The following is an 18098-nucleotide window of genomic DNA, read 5'->3' as shown; positions in this document are numbered from 1 at the left end:
CACAGATATGTACAAATGCAAGTATAATCTAGAACAAGTAACTCTTGTTCTTGTAAAAGGAAATGAATGATTTCTATGTAAAATCTGTACGGCGTCGTGGCACTGGAAGAAACAGGCCGTGAGTAAGCTTACACAGCACACTGTGCCAACACTACTGCTGCGGGCAAATACGAGAGAACCGAGCTGTAGAAAAACGTCTTTGCTGTTTAACCTCTTTCTTTTTAATTCTGTGTATGGCTGTCTTTCTGTCTGCGCCAAAACCCCACTCTGGTGATCTCTCATCTCACCAGACAGCATGCCATTTAAAGCTCTGTTGAGTTTGTCTGATAACAGTAATGGTTCTGTATGAACCTGCCCCACACAAGCTGCGGTGCTCTGGTGGTGGTTTTGGAGACCTGCACGGCCCTGAATCAAAGATCAAGAGGAGAAACTGACACATACCCTCCTGATGTAAAACTCTGCATTCAGCATCTGAAGAGATGCTTCTGTGTGGTGTCAGTCACTGTATTCTTCACGATCATTTAAAGGGACAGTTCACCCAAAAATGAGAATTCTGTCATCATTTACTCATCCTCAAGTAGTTCTAAACCTGTATGAATGTGTTTGTTCTGCTGAACACAAAGGAAGATATTCTGAAGAATGTGGGAAACGGAGCAGTTCTGGGGCACCATTGATTTACATAGTATTTTTTTTTTTCTTACTATGGAAGTTAATGGTGCCCCAAAACAGCCTGGTTACAAACTTTCTTCAGAATATCTTCCTTTGTGTTCGGCAGAACAAAGACATTCATACAGGTTTAGAACTACTTGAGGATGAGTAAATGATGACAGAATTCTCAGTTTTGGGTGAACTGTCCCTTTAAGATGATATTATTAGCCAGCTAATCAAAACTCCATATTATCTGGTGCAGGAGTATTACAGTAAGATCCTAACTTTACAATCTTATCTGTTGGGTAAGCAGTAATTTCAGTTAGGAACACATTTAGGACAAAAGCTATTACAGAACAGCATTTCCTAAGTGTGTGGTGTTATCTGAGAGAACCCCCCGAGAACGGCCCTGACTCCTGACTGCGGGACTCGGGAGTATTCGGAAGTTAACGGAAAACCGCTGCAGTTGCGCTGACAATGTTTCACAGACTCAGCTGTACGGTTAATGCTGGTTAATCTTGTTTTGGGTAATTTGATGCGAAGGTGATATAATACAAAGTATGGCGTTATAAATGCACATACATTTTTATTTTAAAAACTAAAAAACTGTCAAGGATTTACCATACTGATGACCGTTAAACGCGTCATCACCAGAGATATGATGATATGTGTATATATAGGATATATGTATATATACAGACAGATAGATAGATAGATACACTGTAAAAAAAAAAAAAAAAGTTGCTCAAAAATCTGCTGAAGCTGGTTGCCTTAAAATTTTAAGTTGCCTGAACTTTTTTTTTTACGGTGTAGATAGATAGATAGATCGATAGATAGATAGATAGATAGATATCTATGGTCAACTCAGTCCGATTAATAATCGGAGTCTGATAGCCCCTCCCCCTGCGCGATGTAATTAAAGCTGAGACACGTCACGCACTCAACCGTAGCAGCTTTAATTACGTCGCGAAGGGGGAGGGGCTATCAGACTCCGATTATCAATGACAAAATAACCTTATATAATTCATACACTGCATAAGCACATATTGTATAAGCGCACAGTGTATAGTGCGTCATCTGGGGCGCAGTTCTGCTGTAATTCGCCCCCAGACGAGTCCTCGGCGTGTCACGCGACTGTTCACTAGCGTAACTAGCGTTAGTTTGTCGCGCCGCTGTAATGATGAGGGCGATGACGTCACTGTAACGTCACGCTCTCCCTTGTAGCGATAATCATGGCGGATCAACAATTCAACAAGTTTGTGTGGTGAGTGAAGCTTCTCGCTGCTGAGCGCGGTGTTGTTCCTCGCGGAGCTCCGGTGCGGCGGAGCGGGTCGCGGTCTCGAGGCGGAGGCAGATGTGTGTTGTGCGGAGACGGTATTGTTTGCGGGAGCGGTACCGGAGAGTGAGCGGAGGTGTTTGTAAACACGGTTAAGTCGATTAGAACTAGCGCTGTTCTTTGTGTTGGTGTTTAGTTAGCTGCGTGTGCTGTTACCAAACTGATTAAAGTTACTTAGCCGATGAACTAAGCTTGTTTGCTAAAACTCAAAACATCGGTGTCTTGTCGTTAGGGAAAATGTTCTTTCTTCTGTCGGTAAATGGAAGTTTTAATGGTGAATAATGCTAGGAGTGTAAAGGATGAAATGGAACAAGGTCTGATATTAACAGTCTATGAAACTGCGTGACGTATAATATCTTATGAATGATTGCCAACATGAAACATTAACAAACCTCTTCATTGTTCTCTAGTTTTTCCTCAAATGCAGTCTTCTCCGTTTGTTCGAGTTGTTAGTCTCTTCTATTTTCGAGCCGAAGCATGTTAAAGATGTTAAACATGAAGAGTTTGTTTATAGTGTTACCCGGATGTTCCAGACTCGCTTTAAATGTATTTTTAAAACACAGGATGACTTTGGTATCTTGATTTATTTTGTCAGTCTGCTGATTCATTAACGGGATCCGGTTTCATAAACCTGTCTGCACTGTTCTGCATTTATTGTGTGAATCTGCTGTTATTCCTGTGTTTATCTGAGTGTTAGAGGAGCACACAGCGGCTATCAGCACTCGTCTAATGGCTTTAATTGTGCTGCTGGATTCTCATCATGCTATCTGATGCAATATTTATAGCTAAACATCCCTCTATAGGGCTTAAGATGTGATTTCAGAGACCTCTTAGAATATAGGAATATTGCATGTTATAATCATTCTTTCAAATCCATAAATGTGTTTTTTAGCAGCAGTCTGATTATTTGAGCCATATTTCAAGAATATTTACGGATATAGATAACATAAAGTGAATAAATACTGGTGAGTTTGAATGCAAACTTTGGGAAGGCTTAAATGGTAATTAGTGGCCCAAACAGTGTTTTCACACTTAATCTATTGTCTCATGCAGAGACATTCATACGTTTATATAACATGATATTATATATGCACACACACACCTTGTAGGGCAGCATCAAGACATTCTAATATTTTTGGCAGCGTGTTTTGAAGTCGAGGCCGGTGACCTCACACTGAGATGGCGTTGCTCGTCATATATGCATGAAGCGGAGGGAATATCAGGGATGTGCATGAGGAACAGCGTGTCACAGACGGCTTTACTGCAGAATCATTGGTGTTTCTCACACCGTGGGTCAGATCTGCAGCGAGCGTCTGTCTCCGAGAGCCGCTCAGACCTGCTCGACAGGTTTCTGGTGTCAGAACAATGAAGAGCTGAAAGCCTAATGAGAGCAGAGCAGTCAAACCCAGCGGAGTTGCTGTCTGAGCGAGAACAGGTGGATATCAGTGGCTCATGCAAAACACGTCAGTGTCGGCTGTGAATACTGTGTGATAGCATGAGCTGGCCAGTCTGGACAGACCGTCTGATCGTGACATGAATTACTGAATCACACTTCATATGCAGAACACTTCGACAGCGTTATACTGTAATGGCTTGTTTCCAGACACTGTTACGCTGCTCGGACAGTGATATCTGTCACCATCTGCGCTTCTGCTCTTCTTGGTGACAAAGACGTGATAATGTTTCATGCAACTACAAACATACTGTTTTTAGCCATGAATGCTGATAGAAAAATTATAATAAATACAAAACGTTATCCTCATTTTTAAACGATGAATAACTAAGACTGACCTTCTGTTTTTGAAAGCAGAAGTGTGCTGTGAGAAATAGTAATCATCAAAACGTTATCATTTTATTATTATTATTATGATCTGAAGGCTATTTGGGTGTTGTTGTGAATGATTGAGGACCCTGTCAGAGTTATTTGTCCTTGACTTCTCAGGAGTGTGTGCGCTGATAGCCTGCATTACTCCACATTACACTCAGTCCTGCAGGTGACCTTGTTTAGAAACGGGATGCCTGCTGTTTGGAGGGTTATTGCTGCGAGTCACGTACTCGCATTACAAATACAATACCCTCTTCAGAGTCGCCGGTACTGTATGAGAGTAACGGAAGTAGGAAATGGTGCTTTTTTTTTTTTTTTTTTTTTTTAAATCATATATTATAATTCATGACTTGTGTGATGCTTGTCTGTTAAAGATTTGTTTTACTCACCCTCAGTTCATCTGAGATCAGGATGAGTGTGTTTCTTCATCAGGTTTGTAGAAATGTGTCTCTGCATCAGTGTCTCAGCAATGGATGCTCTGCAGTGAATGGGTGCCGTCAGAATGAGAGTCTGATAAAAACATCACAATAATCCACAGCACTCCAGTCCATCAGTTAACATCTGGAGAAGACAAAAGCTGAAACTAATCCAGCATTAAGATGTTTATAACTAAAATATAATCCATAATAACTCTTCCTGCAGTGAAAAAGTGTTCTGGTGTGAATCAGGAGAGAAATCTGCAGATCAAGCAGAATATGTGGCTGGATTTTGATGTGAGAGACGACAGCAGATGCACTTGTTCACTGCAGGAAGAGTTATTATGGATTATATTTTAGTTAAAACATCTTAATGCTGGATTAGTTTCAGCTTTTGTCTTCTCCAGATGTTAACTGATGGACTGGAGTGCTGTGGATTATTGTGATGTTTTTATCAGACTCTCATTCTGACGGCACCCATTCACTGCAGAGCATCCATTGCTGAGACACTGATGCAGAGACACACTTCTACAAACCTGATGAAGAAACACACTCATCCTGATCTCAGATGAACTGAGGGTGAAGTTGTCATGTCTGTGTTAAAGGCCATTGTTTTGGTCACGTCCCTGACCTCAGATCAGTGTGTGTGTGTGTGTGTGTGTGTGAGAGAGGTCGGCTCATCTGTATCTGTTCTGTTCTCATGCTAGATTACTGAAGTCTGCTGCTGCCTGCCGTGATGGAGCATGTTCAAGGAGCCTGGAAAAACATCAGTCATGGGTTTGTGTGCAAAGACTCTGTGTTTGAAGACTCCTGCGTGTCTCCCACCATCCTCAAGAACTTCCCGTACCGGAGATTATCCGATGACGGCAGAATCCCAGACTCGAAAGCTAGCAGCACAATCCGCGTCTACCTGCCCAACAAACAGCGCACTGTGGTAACAAGAAAATAATCTGTTATTTTGAACACTTTCGGTGAATGTTTGACACAGTATGATGAGCGTGATCCTGCTGCACCGTTGTAAGCGCCTTGACGTAAAAGCAGTTTGTTTATAGAAGGGTTAAAGACATTTAAATGTCCGCATAAAAATACATTTTACAAAAGTTATTTTCTATATACAGAAAGCATATTAATGCATGTAAAGTGTCTACTTTTAAGGTTTCAAGTAAGTTTTGGGAGAATAAAATGTCAAAATGTGGGTAAAATAATCTTCCATTGTCATTCGGTGTAACACTTATATTAATGTAAAAACTGAAACAACATACTTACTCTGACCTGTACGTATTAAAATAGAATAAGTGAGCATGCTAAATTTTATTGCATTTTAAATTAGTAAAAAATTGTTGCTGACAACTGGCCAAAATGGGATCGTGGGAAAGTTTAAAGGGGTCATATGATGCGATTTCTCTTCCTGTTCTTTAGTGTGTTATGTAGCTGTTTGTGCATGTATACGATCTGCAGAGTCGGACCGGGCTAAAACACCTCATTAAACACGCCCCCACATGTCTGTCACGATGTGGAAATATTTGCGTAATGCCGCCCAAATGTGCACGCAAAGAAAGAAGGCGTGGTTTCAGAACAGCACAACCCAAATGTTCAAATCTGTGCAACGCATTTTTTGGACGACGGTTTGGTGAACCTAGTAGAGTACAAGACTGGCTGCACGAAGACTATTTCTAAAAAGAATTTGGGTCAATTCTGACTTTGCTCTGACAATCTGGCGCTTCTGAATCAGAGACTGTATGTTTTGTTATTAGTTTAAGTATTTAAAACTAATTAGTCGTCCTATGTCATAAACTGATTGTTGTGGTAAATATGTCTGACAAGATTGTTACACTGAATGATATTTTAGTGTCTGTTTTCTGTAAATCATGGGAACAAAGTATGATATAAATTTTTTTAAACCGTTTAATTAAACGGGACACTTTCTCACTTTCTAAAAACAACAACAATTCAAAGCTGCATTACACTTATTGTTTTGATGCTTGAAAACCATTTTTCATCTTTGACCCACAAACTGGTTGATATAGCGCTAAAGATGCAGCCTGAAAATATTCCTTTTATAATCGTGTCCTCCTCTACACAAGCTGAACATGGCGGTTCATGCCTTTATTCTGTATAAAGTGATGAACTGTTGACGCTGTGTGTTATAGGTGAACGTGCGGCCGGGTATGACGCTGCGCAACTGCCTCATCAAAGCCCTGAAGGTCCGGGGACTTCAGCCAGAATGCTGTGCGGTTTTCAAGCTTCATCGAGAACATTCATTGTAAGTCGTGGCCTATGAAGAAGAAGAAGAAAGCGTGTTGTGATCTTGCAGTCTGAACACTATCTGAGATATAATAGCCTTTTCCTCACTGTTTGCACGCAGCTATCAACATGCAGTGCCAGCAAGACGTTATGTGCTGAAGCCAAATTAATTTGGTATTTTGACCACTGATGAATAGAAAAAGACTCTTCAATGTGTGAAAATGTCTTTACAAAGCTATGTAAAATAAATACAATTATAAAAAACACTGTATTTGGTAGGGATGGATATTGATATAGACTTCCCAGTGCAGTATGATTCCATTTCACAAGATTTCAGTTGAGTTTCACTGTTGAATACTGGCATATCCTGGAGGAAAACCTCTAGTAATGGCTTTTAAAACAACATTGTTGTCCTGGAGTGGCCAAGTCTGAGTCCAGTTTATGAGTGGACTAGTAAAAGTTTGCTCCATCATGATCTCCGTGTAACCTGAGCTTGAGCAGGTTTTCCAGAGAGATTGTAAGAACATTGCAAAGCTGCATGTGCGATACACGACTCACAGGGGCGTGAATACTTATGAGAACTGTTATTTTGTGTTTGACAGCTGTAATAATCCAGCCCCAGTTGGATGAATCTTGGCCCTGGTAGCCAATTCAATGCTCATTTAATGAAAACGCACTATTTTTTCTGTTCAGTAAAAAGTTGCGTATGGATTGGAGCACTGATTCTACCTCGCTGGTCGGAGAGGAGCTGCTGGTTGAAGTCTTAGATCACGTACCCCTGACTACGCACAATTTTGTGAGTTCCCATAATGTGTTCAAACCGAGCTTTGCTGTCTTTACTATCTTTACTCTAACGACCGTCCCCTTCACAGGTACGGAAAACGTTCTTGAAGTTGGCCTTTTGTGACATATGTCAGAAGTTTCTTTTGCACGGCTTCAGATGTCAGACGTGCGGCTACAAGTTTCACGAGCACTGCAGCACCAAAGTGCCCACGATGTGTGTGGACTGGAGCAACATCCGACAGCTCCTGTGAGTGTTCATGAAGCCGCACACACCGTATCACGCTCGAGAAGCACAGAACGCTCATCTATACAGGGCTACTGGCGTTACACATTGTGAAAAAACATTGGGATTTCTGGGTCTGGAAAAGAAAGGAAATTAACTAAAAATGAAAAAGTCTTAGGAACAGTTACAGAAATAGTACAGTGCATAGGAACTCAGTTAAGTAGCCATGCATGAACTGCTGACTTTGTGTAATGTAGCATTTTTACATTGAACAGGCTTTTTCCCTTTCTGTTGAAAAGAAGATAGACATGTAGATGTAGTTCAAGGGAAGTCTCCTGATGCACAGAAAGAGTTTTGCATAGCGGCGCTCGCGCTGGGAGCTCGGTAGATGTCTATCAATGAAAATCAGGTAATTCACGGTACAAAGGTCCATTCTTCTGCTGGTCGGGAATTCATCACAAAGCCCTCCTTCATTAAAAAATATACAATTTCTAAGATTACATACCAAGGAAAATCCCTCATTAGTCCATCTCAAATGAGATCTTGTGTAGCTGTCATAAAGCAGCTGTCTCAGGCAGTCTTTAAGTTCACTGAAGGGTCGTCTGTTTTCCAGGCTGTTCCCGACTCCCGGAGAGAACGGCACTCCGTCGCTCCCTCCTCTCTCGTCCCGCCGCATGCAGAACTCTAAATTCTCCTTCAGGTACATATAACCTGTTTCTGTACTGACCTCAAATCTGGTGCTCTCTTGACAAGTCCTCTGAAAACCAAAGCACGTCAAGACGCCACCTTCTTCTGTTTCTTGTATTTGGGGATTATTTGCTGGAAAACATTTTTTAAGGTAGTTTTTTAGCTTTATATTTTAAACGGCCACCTTGCTTAATCTGGAAATCGTGCATGGTGTTAAAATATTTGACTATATATATAATGGGTAGTTAAAAATTAAGTCTCATTTTCCCATTTAGTGCTGGAGTGATTGGCCGTAGAAAGGTCTGGGCAGGTGGAGAAACTCAAGATTAATAGCAATGCAAGAGAAGCTCTGTCCGCAGCATTATCTCCAAAAATCATTTTTACAATAACACACTTCCAGTGGAAGTATACTAGGCCAACAAGTCATTAAAACAACCATTAAAATACACACTGTGTCAGAAATATATCCCCTGTACATTACGAGATGTTGCTGGCATGAGACCGATGTGATAAAATCACTTACTCTTTGTCAACTTGCATCCAGTTTTTCATCGGCTTAGTTCTTCCTTTTTTGAAGATGACGTAAAGCTATTTGGCAACTTTCACACGAAATGATAATCAGCAGGAACTTGATCTGTAATCAAGATCTAAACAAAGTTTCTCTTAAGAGCCTTGTTTTCGAATGTGCTGGTGGCATTTTATCTTCTTTAGTCTGTCCTACATCTGCTTTAACTTCATCCACGGTGTGTTTAAAGCTGCCACGCTTGTGTTAGCCTCACACTGGCTCCTCTGCCACAAACCCAATTAGACTTTTGCAGAAAACAAGCTCTGCGACCAACACAAGTTTATGATGCTCATCTTAGTTTTTGTTTTGTTTTTAAACTAAAAACCCATTGACTTCAGGATGATGTAACGGGAAGTGCTTTAATGCAACTCATTTCTGGGTTTTGGCCTACAAAGATGCATACCTTCAACATTTCTCACATTATCACAGTTTATTCGCTGTAGTTTAGAAAATGATAATAAAATATGAGGAGCTCAGAGTTAAACTGTGTCGGAACACATTGATCTTGATGATAACTTTGATAGAAAGGTATGTAATGAATTGGGTTGAATAGCTGTCAGCTGTTAAATTTAAGAACACAATTAGATAATTTAGCTCAAGCAATTACCAAGCAATGCTTCATTAAAAAAGATCACATTAGCAATTAAAGAAAAACACTCAAGCAAAACATGATCAGCTCAAAGTGAGTCATTTTTAGTCCCAAATCTTACTGCTAGTCCACTGTATGAAGGATTTTTGGGTATAATATGTCACAGTTTACAATGAACTACAGTAAAAATGAAATGCGGTGTCTGAATAGTTGTTGGTTTGCCCGTACATCATCCCTGCAGCGGAGCGTCCTGTTATAAAGACAGATCTGGGTCTAGACTCGACTGACATACAAACTCTTCTCCAGTCCCTATCACAGATACTCCACGCCGAACGCTCTGAACTACATCAGCCCCGTGCCGTCCGCTGGCGTGTCTCTCAGTCATAAAGTGCTGTCCACATCCACTCCTAACGTGCACATGGTGAGCACGGCCGGTCCGGTCCATGAGACCGCTGCGTATCAGGTGACCGCGCTCGCTCTCTAACACCAGCTTGGGTCCTGAACCGCTACCGTCTTCTCTCAAAACTTCATGTGTTAAAGTAGTACTTCCTCTGTGTTCACAGGAAGCCCTGGGCCGAGATGAATCAGGTGAGGGTTTTTCAGACTTCTTCCTCAGGTTTCCTAGCAAAGCTACGGCAGATGCGTGCTCTCACACATCACACTCTTCACAGGAAGCCCGACGGAGTGGTCCAGAACCCCGGCTCCGGCGCACAGGGAGAAAGCGCCTTCGAACACTCAGGAAAAACGCATCGTAAGTGCCACGCGAAGAATCACAAGCCAAATAAAAAAGCAAACAGAAATATAACATCAGAGTAGTTTCTTGGTATTGTAGATTAGCACCGTTTCACTATACCGTAACACACGTGTGTCTGCTTCACTGGACGCTGGCTGATGGTGTTTCTGCTGTCTAGCGTCCCAGAGAGAAGAGAGACTCCAGCTATTACTGGGAGATCGAGGCCAGCGAGGTGGTGCTGCACTCCAGGATCGGCTCCGGCTCGTTTGGCACCGTTTACAAAGGGAAGTGGCACGGTAAGATTTCTCTCTCATCTTCATATCGTCTTAAGTAGCATTCGGCTGCTGTGTGCTCTCACTAGCTGGGTTTCCATCCAAAGATGCCAATTTAACTTGTGTGCAAAATTGAAACATTTGCAGATAAGCACTGTTTCCATCCAGTGAGTCAAAGAGAACTAAACCGTCACTTCCTGGTGAACTGGCACTAAATATCACTAAGAAATGTAGGAGATGCCACTGAATATAATCATTTTCATATATGATGAATGACTTGCGGCTCAGAGCGAGCAGACGAAGCACAATAAATGCTGTCACTGCTTTCGGAGGCGGATGCTGCTGTTTGGAAACGCAGTCGTGTGAGACCGTGATTATACACACATACTTTGACGACAGACTTTGCTCGGGCATTTCAGAACGACCAAAACATTTCAGATGCTATTCGATGAGATCGGGCCTCTGGTTAGTCAGGTAATGCCATCCCATTGCGCACTCACATGACTTTTATGATGCGTATGGAGGAATTTATTCGGTGAATGCGTGTCCATCTTCCATCTACCACACACAAGACAAAAAAACACCTCAAGCAAGCGTAAAAATGGTTTTGCAAATTAAGGGATTTTTATTCGAAATTAGGCATTTCCATCTCGTTTCTCATGCAATACTTAAATGCACATAAAAACAGGGCGATGGAGTCATAGCTACTGTCACGAGTGCAGGAGTGCGTATCATGACATCGAACACATCCAGGGACAATTATATCTGAGAGTTTTGTTTTTAACTCTATGAAGCTGTTTTGTAATCAATAATCTCATGAATTTGTTGTGAGCATGCTTCGTGTTTAAAGCAGGTTTTGTCCTCGCTGCACTCGAGCAGAGTTTCTCAGGAGCTTTGCAGGAGGTTTCTCGAAGCGCCTTGAGACAGTTCTTCTGGATTTAGTCTCAGTTTGTTCTGGTTCTTCATGTCTCTCCAGACAGACTGATGATGATCAGATCACATCTCAAAAATATCACTGGATTATTACAATTAATGGCTAAATGAATGTTTGTAAATGTAATCTGATATTTCCTCCTGACGCACTCCAGCAAAACATAGAAATAACTGACTTAAAACCATGTTTAGCTGCTGATAATACTAGTGCTCTAATCATTTTGGCCTCCGCTGTAGGTCACTGAATTATTAATAAATAAACACTCCTAAATGGTTGTTGTATTTAAAATATTTGTGGGGTGAATTTCAAGCAAAATGAAATAAAATCACTATATATTGAGATATACATGGCATGCGCAGGGGAAAAAAATAAAAGTTATCACGGCCACAAATTAAGAATTAGTTCCCATGACTTAATTAGTTCCCTTGTTTTAGTCAAGTACTGGTCACATTATACTACTTTATTTTAATTTAGTTAATTTGTGGCCACAATTTACCTGATATGAGGAAGCTAATGAGTCAATTCTTAATTCATGACCATGAGGATTGTTATTATTTATCATGTTACGTCTCTGTTTTAATATTGTTATATTGTTGACAGGGATCCACTTCCAGTGTGAAACATGCTTGGATAAACACATCCTCCTGATTGAGTGAGTTCAAGTGTTTGTATTTAAAGTTTCTCTGTGTTTCCAGGTGATGTTGCTGTGAAGATTTTAAAGGTCGTGAATCCCACACCGGAGCAGTTACAGGCCTTTCGCAATGAAGTGGCTGTTCTCAGGTAAACCAAAGAGAGAACATGGAAATAATTTATAGTGAAACAGCGTCGTAATGAGCTTGTCCTGCAGCGCTAGAGTCCGTTAAACACTGTGCTTGTTACAGGAAGACCAGGCACGTCAATATTGTTCTGTTTATGGGATACATGACCAAAGCAAACTTGGCCATCGTGACGCAGTGGTGTGAAGGAAGCAGCCTCTACAAACATCTGCATGTGCAGGAGACCAACTTCCAGATGTTCCAGCTGATGGACATCGCCAGACAGACGGCGCAGGGCATGGAGTGAGTGTTCAGAGAGGCTGCAGGGATCTCTAGTTAACTGAGCTCCCGATCAAACACTGACCCAGCTGCTCAAGGGTTCTGGGATCGCACCTGAAAGCCCGGCTGGCTGCCCCGATCCAAACCAGCCTTCTGCGAGCCTAAACGCTGCTATGTGCCGAATGCAAATTCTAACATGAAACATGCTCTTGTTTGGTTGGGACAGGCGCATCAGCTTATCTCAGCAGTGCTGTCGTCGATGTCAACGGCTGTGCAGCGACTGAATTAGCAGAACTTGGGTGTAAATATTAAATTGATAGAAGTTAGTTAACTTAGACGCCGATGCAGACAAGCCGTCTGACATCATCCTCAAACCATGAACAAAACGGCACAAAGTAAAGGAAAATGCAGCTCAGATTACACCAGCTACAACCATGTACTGCAATGAAAATATACACTAGCACTTTCAGAAGTTTGGGGTCAAAAAGATGTTTTTTTAAAGAAATAAATTATAATATCCACTATCTTTAAATTGATCAAAAATGACTTTTATAAAGACTTTTTCCAAATAAATGATGTTATTTTATCCATCTATCTATCTATATGACAGTTTATCATAGGGTCACATAGAAAAGAAAACCGCTATTTTAAAGTGTAATAACATTTCACAATTTTACACCGTTTACTGTATTTTTAATCAAATAAATGCAGCCTCGGTGAGCAGAGGACAGTTCTTGCATCTTCCCGAGCGCAAACATCTGAAGCGTGGTGTATCGTGCTCTCGGGCGTCTGTGGGATGTCTCTGGGCCTGTAGAGTAACAGTGAAGACTGCAGAGCACAGCGTTCTGTCAGTGTTTGACAGCAGAGTATATTTTCAGTAACAGATTTGCATTTTGAGAGCATGATACCATCAGCTATTTATAGAATCGGGACCAGCTTTTAAAATAGTACAGCATGGGGGTGTTTATATGTAAACTCAAAGGTGGTTTTGTCAGTTAACGCCTGCTGGTTCTCTCTACCGGTGACAGATATATAGAGGAAAAACCTCTAGGAACATAGAATTAAAATGACTTTTGTCTTCCAGTTACCTACATGCGAAGAATATCATCCATCGAGACATGAAGTCAAACAGTATCCTTCACTTATTTGACATCCTCTTGTTTGTGTATTGCACTGATTGAAGCGGTGAAGCATTGCTTCTGTAGAGACGGTTTGTTTTTGAAGCATGTTGTTTTTGTGCTCGTGTGAGAATAGAGTTTAAGCTGTCGTGAATTGCCTTAACGGAAGCTCAGATATCTTCCTGCATGAAGGGCTGACGGTGAAGATCGGTGATTTTGGTCTGGCCACAGTGAAGGCTCGGTGGAGCGGCTCTCATCGAGTGGAGCAGCCGTCCGGATCCATTCTGTGGATGGTGCGTTGGAGGAAGAGTTCAGCCAGAACTGAGCATTCGCTGGAAATGCACTCATCCGAGATGTAGATGGATTTGGAGAAATGTGTCATTGCATCACTGGATGCTCTGCAGTGAATGGGTGCCGTCAGAATGAGTCCAAACAGCTGATAAAAACCAAATATAACCGAGTCCGCAGTCCATATTAACGCTTCTTCCAGTGACAAGTCCATCCTTGTGAGCACGGATCTGTGCAGATTTCTCTCCTGATTCAGACCAGAACTCTTTTTCACTGGAAGAAGCGTTATTATGGATTGTGGACTCATATTTTGGTTATATTTGGTTATTATCAGCTGTTTGGACTCTCATTCTGACGGCACCCATTCACTGCAGAGCATCCATTGCTGAGACACTGATGCAGAGACACGTTTCTACAAACCTGATGAAGAAACACACTCATCCTGATCTCAGATGACCTGAGAGTGAAATAGTGTCTTGTGTAATACTTTATGAAACTGACGCTGATGTTTTGTTTGTAGGCTCCTGAAGTCATCCGGATGCAGGACAACAATCCGTACAGTTTCCAGTCGGATGTGTACTCGTACGGTATCGTCCTGTATGAGCTGATGACGGGAGAACTGCCGTACTCTATGATCGGAAACAGAGATCAGGTGCGATAACACTATCAGCCTGTAGATATCACATGATTAACTTTTGCAGATTTTCACTAAAATTTCACGGCCCCCAGAATATTTTGTTGTATGAATATCTGAACACGTAATATATCAAAATAAAGACCAGACCAAATCAGTTTTATTCTAGCTTCAAGCATTGTTTTTTTTATATTTTTTATATCTACCATTGAATGTAGGTAGGTTTCATAAAATCAGCAACATTTTGGGCAAAAAGCTGAGAAAATCACATTTTTATCCAATACTACATCTGGATCATATTCAGTAATATTATCAAAGTGAAGATGCAGTAGATGGCCTCCATCAGTATCCCGAAGCTTTAACACTTTCTGGATCCACGTCACTCTGTAACATTAGGCAGCTTTCATTTCTATGCAGTTAGTGTTGATGATAGCATTATTTTTCATACGCATATGCTCACATGAGATCACTGGTTTCTGTGTCTTCCTCGTCTGTGTTTTTGATCGAGTGACTCCAGACTCGTTCAGGAGGTGCGTGAAAGCGCCCCGAGCGGACAACAGAGAGAACACAGAAACCTGGGAAATAACTTGTTTGGCAGGGAAAGAGTTAATCAGGATTACGTAATCAGATTCCTAAAATTAAGTACTTGTAATTAGATTATATTACATTCCAATCAGATTACAGTTCCTGTTTTGTTGATTACATGATTACATATTATTCACACAGCAGCAATAATTATTATTAATTCAGTTAAAATCACCTCAGTCTTAATAACAACAGATGGAATATATTTTCTTTTTTTATTATATGTGATAAATGATTTAGGGTAAAAGTAGTCTGTGTAATGGATTACGTTACTAACTCCAATATTTGTCCTGTAATTTGGAATCAGTAACAGATCTGCTCAGATCATGGACATTACACAATAATCCACCTGTTCACCATGCATCAGATATTATGTTTTTGACTTTTAGTATAATTAGAAATAGGAGTCAGGTTTGTTAGGAAGAATGTTCAAATTTTGTGCATGATTTTTGTGATGCTCAAGTAGTGAAGTGGATCCTAACAGAACAGAGTTCAGTATCTCTGAGTCTCGAGCTGGCTGATGATGATGATGATGATGATGATGGTGGTGTTCACAGCGGCGTGACTCTGAAATGTTTGGCAGTGATCTCGAGCGCTCCGGCCCTCAGGAGCCCTGCTGCTAAATTTAGGCGCCCGAAGGCTAAAGGTCGTTTCGCAGGCACACTCGGTTGTTTAGTGAGGAGGCCAACGAAGGCCATTGTTATCGTTTTCCCCCAAGTTTTTTTTAGTTGTCTTGGCTGAAATAGTTCTAGAGTTGAAAATCAGTGATTCTCACTCCGAGTATTAGTCTGTAGTGTAAGTCGCAGCTGATGTGTTTGTGAGGGTTGTGCTGTGGCTCTCAGCCGCGTCACAAACACTGGCTTCTGCTCAGACAAGCGCTCATTGTGTGAGAAGCTGGTTCCTGTTTTAGTTCTGAGTAAAGTAAGCTGTTCCCTTTCGCATCGCATGCAGATCATCTTCATGGTGGGGAGAGGCTATCTGACCCCTGACCTCAGTAAACTCTACAAGAGCTGTCCCAAAGCCATGAAGAGACTCGTCGCCGACTGCATCCAGAAGTGCAAAGACGAGCGGCCGCTGTTTCCTCAGGTGAGCGTCTGCTGCACCGCAGTCATTTTACACGGCTCATAATAATGTATAATGTTGTGTTTGTATTAAAAAATATATATATATTTTTTTTAAATATATGCACTACAGCAAATTTGTACTCAGCTGTTCATGTCCCAAGCGTGAAATATGTAGAAAATATCAATCTTTTGGATCACAAAACAGCTCGAATATAACGGCCTATGGTAGTATTAACTATAAATATTTTGTTAATAATAATGCATTTTGTTTATTGTTGTAGTCTAATGCTCAATTAGTTATTAATGTGTCACAAAGCAGAAATAAATATGAACGAAATGAATTCGTATCAGTTGATCTGAAATATAAATACTTTTTTCCACATTTCAGTATAATTCCTTGTGAAATGAAATGTCTGAACTGTACAGAGCATCACAATGCAAAAAAACCTAATGTCCTAAAATAGGCTTAATTCTCTTAATATTATTTTTTGATTGTGAGTTTAACCCAATATTGAGTCTTCACTGTAAAAACGGCAAGATTATCAGAGTATGAAATACTATTTCAGTCTCTCTGCTTCAGAATGTCATGTTTAATTGAATTCCATTGTTTTGTAGTTTGCTGCAGTGCCATGCGTGTAGTGACGTGTGGGCTTTAATTGAACGGCAGCGGTTCGTTAGCTCAGACGCATGCTGTTTCTCTCACAGATCCTGTCCTCGATCGAGCTGCTCCAGCACTCGCTGCCCAAGATCAACCGCAGCGCGTCCGAGCCGTCGCTGCACCGAGCCTCGCACACCGAGGACATCAGCGTCTGCACGCTGGCGCTCTCGGCCGCCTTCAAGTGAAGCGCTGCGGTCTCTCTCTACACGCAGCGCTCCGCTGGGATCTTACTCCACGCTTTCTCCTCCTCCTCACAATCACGTGCCTGGAAGCAGTGTATTCCCTAAGTGCCAGTGCCGCTGAAGCCGTGGAGTCGCTCGTGGCTTATCCAAACGCCTCCTAGCACTTTACCATCTTGTGTTTAGCTGTCTCTCTGACTGTGTGTATGTTACAGGAATCCAAGAAAGAAGAGTGGGTATTAACTTTGAGACTTGTTAGGGATTCGTATTTTTTCGGCTTTTAGTGCTTGTCATGGAAGATTAACTTGTAAACTTGACAGATTGTTTATTCATTGTATTTTAATAAAATTAAGTTAAATACACCACACAAGCTCAGTTTTTAAGATGATTTGTGCTTGACGTTTTAACTTTTGTTTTAAAGCAGCAGCAGAAGTGATATTATACAAGATGATTAGAGGGATAGTTCACCCAGAAATGACACTCAAGATCAGGATGAGTGTGTTTCTTCATCAGGTTTGTAGAAGTGTGTCTCTGCATCAGTGTCTCAGCAATGGATGCTCTGCAGTGAATGGGTGCCGTCAGAACGAGAGTCTGATAAAAACATCACAATAATCCACAGCACTCCAGTCCATCAGTTAACATCTGGAGAAGACAAAAGCTGAAACACATCCAGCATTAAGACGTTTATAACTTCAAACAGTTGCTTAACACTAAAATGCAAATCCATAATCTTGCTTTCTATTCTTTTAATAAAAATCTGATGTTGGTGTGAATAAATGCTGATGCACTCGTGCTAGTGTGATATTGCTTGAATTCAGTATTGAGTATCTGCTTCGGGTTAAAGTCAGTTCTGTAGGGCCACAATCCTGCAATTCACATCAAATACAGTATAGGCTTTTCCACATTTTACTCCATTAAAGATTTGCTGATGGCACTTTTCCTGAATATGGTATAAATAATGTTTACTTTTCATGTTAGAGAAACTGTTTAATTAAAATGAACGCTGCACAAACAGTGTTTAATGTACAGCTCCTCATTAAAAGTGATTTTGCTGTCAGTGGTCTTGACTAAAATAATTCATCATCATAAACTGGACATAGCTTGATAGTCAATTGTACTAAAAATATAAATTACTAACAGCTGAACGCTTTAATTTTTTAAATGTAACGTTCTTTGAAATAAGTAAATCTTCTCAGTTTTTACACATTCTAGTGTTGACTCTTATTATTAAACTCAGCAACTCTTTAAGAATTTACTGCAAGACAATGTTTTTCTATTAAAAA

The 18098-nt window shown here is 41.0% G+C and overlaps 1 protein-coding gene across 6 annotated transcripts; it reads left to right on the top strand.

The window, feature by feature from the left end:
* The first annotated feature begins 1714 nt into the window (after positions 1 to 1714).
* raf1b (Raf-1 proto-oncogene, serine/threonine kinase b) lies at positions 1715 to 18019 on the top strand. 6 transcript variants are annotated; one of them, XM_058791245.1, is made up of 17 exons: positions 1718 to 1912; positions 4933 to 5159; positions 6376 to 6488; positions 7163 to 7265; positions 7342 to 7499; positions 8089 to 8175; positions 9623 to 9779; positions 9880 to 9904; positions 9988 to 10067; positions 10228 to 10345; positions 11951 to 12035; positions 12137 to 12313; positions 13374 to 13420; positions 13582 to 13700; positions 14216 to 14347; positions 15866 to 16000; positions 16684 to 18019. In XM_058791245.1, the coding sequence occupies exons 2-17, from the start codon at positions 4962 to 4964 to the stop codon at positions 16819 to 16821; spliced, it is 1872 nt and encodes a 623-aa protein (XP_058647228.1). In that variant the 5' UTR covers positions 1718 to 1912; positions 4933 to 4961; the 3' UTR covers positions 16822 to 18019. The 6 variants fall into 6 exon arrangements, with proteins under 6 accessions (XP_058647233.1, XP_058647228.1, XP_058647229.1 ...); XM_058791246.1 differs by lacking the exon at positions 1718 to 1912 and adding an exon at positions 1920 to 2060; XM_058791247.1 differs by lacking the exon at positions 1718 to 1912 and adding an exon at positions 1920 to 2075.
* Positions 18020 to 18098: the final 79 nt, after the last annotated feature.

The sequence above is a fragment of the Onychostoma macrolepis genome, chromosome 11 (assembly GCF_012432095.1).
Source record: "Onychostoma macrolepis isolate SWU-2019 chromosome 11, ASM1243209v1, whole genome shotgun sequence".
Taxonomy (NCBI): Eukaryota; Metazoa; Chordata; class Actinopteri; order Cypriniformes; family Cyprinidae; genus Onychostoma; species Onychostoma macrolepis.
Note: the sequence above shows the minus strand (reverse complement) of the source record. Positions and strands in the feature narration are given on the sequence as shown.

Coding starts and splice junctions, on each gene's coding strand:
- raf1b (XM_058791245.1), top strand. CDS start 4,962: ATGGAGCATGTTCAAGGAGCCTGGAAAAACATCAGTCATGGGTTTGTG. Junction 8,176..9,622: donor AACTCTAAATTCTCCTTCAG/GTACATATAACC, acceptor ACTCTTCTCCAG/TCCCTATCACAGATACTCCA. Junction 13,421..13,581: donor TCGAGACATGAAGTCAAACA/GTATCCTTCACT, acceptor ACGGAAGCTCAG/ATATCTTCCTGCATGAAGGG.